The 9,390-nt window shown below is 30.8% G+C and overlaps 1 protein-coding gene across 1 annotated transcript; it reads left to right on the top strand.

Moving 5' to 3' along the window:
- The first annotated feature begins 6,296 nt into the window (after positions 1 to 6,296).
- On the top strand, positions 6,297 to 7,932 carry LOC140987442 (transcription factor MYB78-like). Its single transcript, XM_073455947.1, has 3 exons — positions 6,297 to 6,578; positions 6,838 to 6,967; positions 7,051 to 7,932. The coding sequence occupies exons 1-3, from the start codon at positions 6,422 to 6,424 to the stop codon at positions 7,676 to 7,678; spliced, it is 915 nt and encodes a 304-aa protein (XP_073312048.1). The 5' UTR covers positions 6,297 to 6,421; the 3' UTR covers positions 7,679 to 7,932.
- The last annotated feature ends 1,458 nt before the right edge of the window (positions 7,933 to 9,390 follow it).

Raw genomic sequence — 9,390 nt, 5'->3', positions numbered from 1 at the left:
TTTTTTAACAACCACGTAATTGAAAACAACAAGCCTCGTATATTAATGTCTAGCCAATAAGTTTGTAAATCATAATCAACATTTTCTTTATAACGTACAAATTCCAAAACATAAATAACCTTGCGGAAGCATCTTACGACTTGAATTAAAATAAAACATTAAAAAAACATTATTAAACTAAAATTCTTGATTAATCTCTATTGCCATCCTCAAAATTGGCATTGTTTTTTTCTTCTTCGATTTGTTCTTCGGACTTATCTATGAGATAGAGTAAGATGTAAGTGATATGATGGTCACTCATTAAGTAGGGGTCGTTCGAGCACATACGTAATAAATACACATGATATTGGACAAGCAGCAAATCATGCATTACATATTTTGTATAACATATATCATGAGCATAAACGTAAACATAACATTGGCATAAGCTATGAGATTTATCTATTTTTCATGGTTTACTGATATCAGTTCCTAATTTTTACTCCTATAAGGAGGCGATGCAATATAACGACTACAATCCCACTGTGTAAGGACATAAACTTATCGTATGTTGGGATTCTCACTCATATCCAACTGAATCCTCACATTACCAAAACATAGAGTATCCTATCACAAGAAGGGGAGGAAAGAGAAGAATGCTCAATGGAAACTTTCAAAATGAATTCAACCATAAAAGAAATTTATATTTTTAAAACCAACACAATACTTTCAAAAGTAAGTTTACAGAACTCTTTGAGACTTATTGAACGGCTGGATATGGCTTAAACTTGTACAATACGTTCAAAAGTAAGTCAAAGAAATTGTGAACGGTGAAGATCGGGTTTCTAAGTAGTTTTGACCTGTCTATGAACGAAAAATAATAGGTATGTTATTATTTAGGTCATCCTTACAATAATAATTAGCTCATCCTTACAATAGTAATTAAATTTTAAATTATGATAAAAACTTCTTCCATTCTTGTAATAATAATTAAATTTTAAATTATGATAAAAAATGTCTTCCATTCTTACATGATGGTGGCTGAATATCTTATCATATTGCCATAAAATATTTGCTTAACAAGCGTACTAAAATTACATGCATGTAATAGTTTAATAGGATTGCAAGTCAAATCTTGTGGGCTTGACACCTGCTGCTATTTGACATCTCATAGAGAACAATGGTACATCCACATCGGTGCACGAGACACATGTCATGGTATATTTTTCAGATTATTATATTTATAATATAAAATTACGTCATTACATATTACATTATTAATTTAAAAAATGATGTTTTAATTAACTTTTTTTTCCATTATTAACTTATATCTTCTTTCCATTTCTGTTATGAATAAGTAATAATAATAAGGCAAAAACTTATATGAGACGGTATCACGGGTCGTATTTTATGAGGCGGATCTCTTATTTGGGTCATCAATGAAAAAGTATTACTTTTTATGCTAAGAGTATTACTTTTTATTGTGAATATTGATAGAGTTGACCCGTCTCAAAGATAAAGATTCATGAAACCGTCTCAAAAGAGACCACCTTCTCAAAAAAACATACNGGGGTTTGTGGGGGGCACGTGTCCAATTAATTAATAGTAATTTTTTCGTTGTGACAAGTAAATTATATTTCATATTTGTTATAATGAATAATAATTTTGATATATAAAATAATATTTTTATGAACAACTCAAATATGATATTCGTCTCATAAAACAGACACATGAGATTGTCTCACAAAATTTTTTGTGATTAATTATTAACATATATAATTAGTGTTTATGTTCTATTCAACTCTTAGTCTCCTTTTGGGGAGTAAGGATTAAGGAATGTAAATATTCTTTTTCCTTTTCCACGAATCCCTTTAGAAACATTGAAACAACTATCATTTATCTATGCAAGATCTCTTTTTTTGTTTTTAATAATTTGATTCTTAGAATCGCATTGAGTTCAGATCCTTTTTGAGAAATTTAACATAAGCAAATTTAATACATGTCATGACGTTATATTGTTGTAAATATGGTTAAAACGACAAGTGCTCGCAAAAGTTTTAAAAAAAATTATTATGCATTTTTTCTTATAAAATAAAAGTCAATAATATTTTTTTTAAACATTGAAAACATGATGATGAATTTAGAAGTTAGATAGGGTTTTTTTTATTGTTGGGAACAGAATAATTCTAAATTGGTCATATATAATTTGTTATATTTAAACTGTAGATCTTCTAATTAGCTAGCCGAAATTTGATGTTAGCGTAATAAATTAGTTGTCAACACTTGGTTCGATTTTTGCTAGAGTTCCCAGTTTCGATTGTATATATCACCAAAGTCCAAAGTACATATCAATACCTCCAATGAAAATCTATCTAATTTAATGTGAAAATTAATCAATTGATTTTAGAATTTTCCCCCATATGTAACTCAAATATCGAGAAATTATTTAAGCACAAATTTATTTTTTATTTTTTTAGAAAAATATTTGTTACTAAACCAACTATATTAAATACCATTAAAATAGGAGCCAAAGATTTATGACGGGTCCATGAAATATTACTCGAACCTGAATCTAAAATTCTCGTCAAGAAATACTGATGAAGATACCAGAAAAACTCTTAAAATAGGAGTAAATTAGGAATTCTTGAGGTCAATATTTAAAAAAAAAAAAACAAAAAAACATTTTCTTGGCGTAAATTAGGAATTCTTGAGGTCAATCATACAATCAGTCAATGATAGTTTCTAACAATGAACATATTGGATTTATTATAGGACAAATGAATTTTTCGTCCACTAACTTATTCAATTTTGGGTAAAATAATCAATTAAATTTTAATTTCACATCAGCATTTGACAAGTCAACAATTTTCAATGTCAGGTCACATTTTTGACACCACATCAACATATTTTGACACCACATCAGTATTTTTCAATGTCATATTAGTAGTTGAACAAAAATAGTTAAAAATCAAAAGTTAAGGTATCAAAATCAAACTTTGAAAATTTAGTGGATCAAAGCTTAAAATTGAATAAGTTAATAGATCAAAAACTATTTTTTCTTTATTTTTTATACCGAGTTCATTGAATACTCTAATTATTCAATACTAATCTAATTATTCAATACTACTCAAAGATTAAATAAAATAATTGAGCACCAAGTTTCGAGATTAAAATCTCCAAATTTTCAAATTAGTATTTGAAAATCTTAAAATCTCAAAATCACATAATAAATTAAATTAGACTTTAAACTGCTTAAAATTCCAAAAATCACTTAAAATAACAATTTTCTTGACCTGAAATAAAATACCACATTTCAAGAATCGCCTAAATCGTCACCGGTCTCTTTTCTCGATCCCGCATTGAATATTCGCTTGAAACATAAAACTCAAGAAAACATTTTAACGTGCATCACAATAAACATGTAACAATTTAAAATAATGTGAATCGTAAATCATGCATGGTAAAAAAATCATTTTAAAAATTAAATAAATAATTCTAACTATTTAATAAATTCAAGGGTTTACGTGTACTGATTTTGGGCTCTACATTATCATTCATGTTAAATACTATGACCAAAAAAACAACAAGTTTTGCAGAAGATCTATTTGAAAAGAAATGAAATCTTCTGTGGAATAGCAAACGGCCGGGGAATAAAGAAAACTCGTCGGAAATTCTGCAACATGGCTCATGTTGAGAAGATGGTCAGAACAAATCTGCTCAGAATGCCCAAATCAAAAGGAGCCAGAATTTGGCAAGGGCTTTAGACCTCGGTCAGACAAGAAACATCTTGCTGAGACAGGACCAAGTGGTGAAGGACCACAACCACGTTTTTTTCGAGGACACCAAAAGTTTAAGATTTCTCGACAAAAATAAATGGTCATGTGACTGCCATCACTTTTCCTTGGGGATAACAGAAGTTAAAGATTCCCCGACAAAAGCAAGTAGGTATGCAATTTGCCCACTAACTAAAAGACATGGACCCATAATTTACCTATAAAATGGAGTAAATGGGAACAAGAAAATCACACAAAAATTAAACCGAAGTTTGGAACCAAAGAAAATGTATTATACATATCTCAAGGTCTCTAAAAGACGGATTAAAACAACAAGAAAGCAGCTGGTGATCTTCAAAGATCTATACAAACTTCTAAAAAAGCGGGTAATGAAATCTCAACTGATATGATCCAGACCCATATCTACTATCTATGCCAGGAGATAAAACTGGACGAACAAGCTGTTTCTAGATTAATAATCTAGGAAAAAGACAACTCAAGACAAGTGGAGGGACCACTCAACCACCTACTCGACCCGCTCAAGAGATAGTGTCAACCACAGTTGGAAGGCCTTAAAAAAAAGTTATAGCAAGAGTTTGAAGTTTGAAGAACAAATCCGCAAAGGGCTTCTATAAATAAGAAGGCGGAAGGAAGATAAATGCATCATTCAATCTCTTAATTTTCTTTCAAAAAATTGTAATATTTTCTAGTTTATGTGTGTTTTAGTATAGTAGCTAAACAAGTTTCTCCTCATCTACAGTAGTTTACTATGTGATAATATTTTGTATATTTGAATAAAAAAACCAAGGCTTTTGCCCCTCTCATGTATTAGTTTCAAATTGACTTATTTTACTATACATCCTGAGGTAGGAAACGAAACAGAGTTGTGCTAAGTGCTGTTGAATGAATCTATGTCAGGAACCATCTGTTGCGACTGCGTGGTTAGGCTGTGAGGAGCAGTCTGTAAAACCCGATGGATATAACCCGACGGCAATCTGGTCAAAGAGGTAAACTGTTCAATTTATTATACGGAAGCATGATGGGCCATTAAAAAAAATGATCATTTGAGCAGGGTATATACGTTAGAAATTAAATCTTACGTAGCTGTATGTCTTGGGACTATATGCCTTCAAGAACAGGCTCGATAGGTCTAACAATGTCACGTACCATATTTGAGGAATAAAAGTATTATTGGAATTTTCAAAAAATAGGGAGTTAAAACTAAGTTTTAAAGGGATGAAGAGTAAAAAGAAATTTGAGAAGAGAGATGGGGATTTTTTAATAAGTTACCCTTAATTTAACGTGTAAAATAAATTGAATTAGAGAGTTCAAAATAAAAAATAGAAAAAATCTGGTGTCCGGGACTGAATTCGAAAATAAAATATACTGCACTGATTTATAAGAAAAGATTGGCAGAGGGAATTTTTGCCAAGAACTCCAAAAATGAAATCGGTTAAAATTTATCTCCAATTGAATGGCTTTAATTTATTTGGTGAATAAATATTAATTACATTTCGATTTTCAATTGATAAATCTAAATCCCAATTTTTAATCAAATCAATTCATGGAATCAAATTTTTTCCCTATTTTTAAATTAAATTCATTTACACACACAGACACATTTGATATATCTGATCATAAAATAAATTGAACTTATTTTAACTAAAAGCAAACTATATAATATAGTTTTATTAAAATATTAAATTTATAGATCGGAATAAAACAATCTTGTTCCATCAGTAAGACAATATAGTTTGAAGTACTTGAGTTTATTTATATTGAGAAAACTTTATTTTTTTTGTCATTTATCTTGGTCTCTTTACGATTTTAGTCTTTTATGTTTTGAAATTCAGTCTTAATATGTAATATATTTTTTTCTTGATAATTCTAGTCATTTTTCTAATGTGGCAACATCAATTCGATGCTGACGCGTATAGTCTCACCAAATGAGAAAATAATTAAATTTTTGACATAAATAAGAACATACAAAACTAAGACTTAAATTCGAAAATATAGAAAATCAATTTTAAGTGGTTTCAGCAAATATAAAAAATCTAATGTGCAATTTACCTATTATTATATTCAAATCAGATTCTCATGACATGTAAATCTTTGTGGTACCATATATTAATAGTAAAAAAAATAAATAAATTTCAATTCAGTAATTAACTAAAATAGTACACTTTTTTTATTGTGGAAATTCCCATGTCACAATGTCAAATATTTCGGGACAAGTTGATCGCAAAAACATGTAGAAATAAACAAAAAAAGTAAATAAATAGTAATAAATTAAACATAAATATATCTTTTTTTTATTTAAAACACACACACTATTTCAACACACAGAATTTAAAGAGTCAAAGAGTCAAATTTCAAAGCTCTTACTCGCTTAACTATATTAAAATATCGTATCATTCCTGCGAAACAAAGTTTGAAGTGTGCGCTTTAGTTAATTAATTGCGGCTTCCTAGTTGCCCACTTCCCTCGTCTCCTTTAACGCACGTCTATATAAAGCCCCCCAATCTATTCATTCCGTTCAATTCGATCATCTCTTTAAACATATACATACACATATATTTACACACAAAAATCTCTATATATACATCCCATCCTTAACTTTTCTTTGTACAATCAATCAACTTTCCTAGCTGTTTTAGGCAAATCTTGAAATGGAACAAATGCAGGCCAAAGCTTACAACCAGAGTACGGAAGAGGAAATGGTTGACCTCAGAAGAGGGCAATGGACTGTTGAAGAAGACTTTGCTCTCATGAACTACATATCCCGCCACGGAGAAGGCCGCTGGAATTCGCTCTCCCGCTGTGCTGGTATAATTCCTTTTCATTTTTTGGTGGTCGGAATGATTTTGGTGCTTTGTTTTTTGTGGACTAAGGGGAAATTTGAAGAAATTAAAATTCGTGTGTTGGCTAGGATTCTTGGTTTTTGGGTGAATAATTGACGTGTTTTTGGGTATGAATAATTGACGTGTGGAAGTTAACCTGTTAAAAGGGATTATTCTTTGTTGCTTTTTCCGCACAATTATTGCGATTGGAGGCTGATAAAATGTTTGAAATTCGAATGTCACAGGCCTGAACAGAACTGGGAAGAGCTGCAGATTGAGATGGCTCAACTATTTGCGACCTGATGTCCGCCGGGGAAATATTACTCTCGAAGAACAGCTCCTGATTCTTGAACTCCATTCTCGTTGGGGCAATAGGTATGATTTTTGTAAAATCTACTTCTGATTGGATTTCAAGTTGTCGTGGTATGATATTGATCGAGACTGAATTTGATATGCAGGTGGTCTAAAATCGCGCAACATTTGCCGGGAAGGACCGATAATGAGATCAAGAATTACTGGAGAACAAGGGTCCAAAAGCATGCGAAGCAGCTCAAGTGTGACGTTAACAGCAAGCAATTCAAGGACACCATGCGCTACCTTTGGATGCCAAGATTAGTCGAGAGAATCCAAGCTCAGGCCTCCACGAGCAGCGGAGCTGCCGCCATGGCAGCTTCCTCTTACGCCAATTCCACAGCCACTGTTTACGATCTCGACGACCAAAGTAGCACGGATCCCGACATGTTCTCATCTCAAGTCGTGCCTCCGCAGCCTGTCTTCGGCGGCAGCGCTCACACTTATTCCCCAGGAGATTCCAGCGTCGTTGCATCATCGGACTCTTTCGGGACGCCGGTTCCCGACCTGACGGAGTGTTACAACAATCATCCAGTACTGAACCAGGGAAATAATCAAGATTATAAGGGAAGGGATCTTTCGAATTATGCTGAACAATTTTTAATCAGCCCCACTGGTTATAATTTTCACCAGGAGTTGAATATGACGGAGGAAAGCAGCCAGTGGATGAACGGCGGAGACATATCGGACAATCTGTGGAATGATATCGATGACGTCTGGTTCTTACAACATTGATCCATCAACAAAACTAATTTTGAATAAGTTGCAAAGATCGAATGATAAGAACAAAAAAAATTAGAAAATCAGTGTAGTTATCTCAAAAGTTTCATAGAATTTGGACAGGGTTTTTAGCTTTGGATAAAATATATTGATGTTTGTATTATTTTTTATTTATTCATTTTGTTCTGTGAGGATAAAAGAAAAACCTTGCCTCAAGGGTTTAATCAATAGGAATTCTCTTGAATTAACTACCAAGTAATTTATTATTACTAGTATAGTATATATTCCCTCTACTTTTATAATTTTCCAAATTCTTCTACCAAGTGTCAGCAATTCCAATTCTGTTGGAAACTCTAAAATCCGACCAAAATCATACTAAATGTAGGAAAATTTGAAAATTGTTGAATAAAGATTAAATTTTGATCAATTAGAGAAGTGGAGCCTATCCAGAACAAAACTACCGTGTCGAAGTAAAAGATTATAAAAAATTAGAAGTGAAGCCCGTGTTTTTTATATTGTGAAGTAAAAAATAATGTTTTACTTCGCTGGTGTTATTACCAAAGTTGATTGATATATACTACTTCATAATTAATAATCGCCGAAGTAACGAGTGGCGAAGTAAAAGCCAAAAATTCTACTAGTGGATTTGCGCAATTTTTCGGGACGAAAGAAACACTTTCATTAGTAGAAATATCTTGAATTAATTTCCAAGTGCCTGTTCTAATTAATTAATATAATGCTTATTTCTCAACACATTTTAGGATCGGATATAATTTTAGTATATAGTATTTGTTTTGATGTGAATAATTGGTTCCACTAAAAGTCTTTGTTGCTTGTTAGTTATTTAAACCTTTGTTACTCAGTTGTCGAAATATTGTCATTGGGGGATGAACCAAGTAGAAGTGTCTTCATCATCTTAGTTCTAGATTAAGGAATATAAAGAAAAAATAAAAGTGATGGAGCAATGATTTCTTGGCAATTTTATATATTATATCTTAATATAAAATAAATTTTAATATTTCCTGTCCTGTTATTCAAATATCCCACGATTGGTATAGAAAGTCACACACCGAAACAATCCTTTACCAAGTACTAATCCTAAGCTACGGTTTGGATAAGATTACTTTAAAATAAACTATGAAACTAAGATAATATACTCATATTATAAAAATTATATCATCGATCATTTGCTATTTTACTAAAATTTTATGATGAAACTCAAATCTTTTAAACAATAAATAGTAGTTAAATGTCATGTTTCAATCATTATTTTAGTGAAATTAGTTATTGTTTTCCAACAATTATTACTCCTCTCGATAATTGTATTTATTAAAATTTATTGAAATCATATACATGACTTTAATTCTAATAACTATTGCAAGATCAATCAATTGTAATTTTAAAAACACTATAGTCGATGGTAATAATTCAACCCNNNNGATTCCTATCAATCATACTCACTTTTGTACTCATCAAATAAGGTAACACTTACTTATTGAATATATATATGTGTGTTTTTTTTGTCAAATTTCAAGTATGCATTAATACAATGTAAATTTTCAATTACTTAGATAAAAATATGAAAATTTTTGGTATGGTTTTATTAATTTTCAATATTTAGAAAAAAAAAAGATTTTTATTTGGAAAATTCTATACCTCATCTCATTTATAATATGTGTATATATATTATACACATATTATAAATATTTATTTATTTATGTCCCTAG

The sequence above is a fragment of the Primulina huaijiensis genome, chromosome 11 (genome assembly GCF_012295235.1).
Source record: "Primulina huaijiensis isolate GDHJ02 chromosome 11, ASM1229523v2, whole genome shotgun sequence".
Lineage (NCBI taxonomy): Eukaryota > Viridiplantae > Streptophyta > Magnoliopsida > Lamiales > Gesneriaceae > Primulina > Primulina huaijiensis.
Note: the sequence above shows the minus strand (reverse complement) of the source record. Positions and strands in the feature narration are given on the sequence as shown.

Bases quoted from the DNA above. Each gene is read 5' to 3' on its own strand.
- LOC140987442 (XM_073455947.1), top strand. From the start codon at position 6,422: ATGGAACAAATGCAGGCCAAAGCTTACAACCAGAGTACGGAAGAGGAA. The intron at 6,579-6,837 runs GTATAATTCCTT...CGAATGTCACAG, and splicing joins TTCGCTCTCCCGCTGTGCTG to GCCTGAACAGAACTGGGAAG. The intron at 6,968-7,050 runs GTATGATTTTTG...TTTGATATGCAG, and splicing joins CATTCTCGTTGGGGCAATAG to GTGGTCTAAAATCGCGCAAC.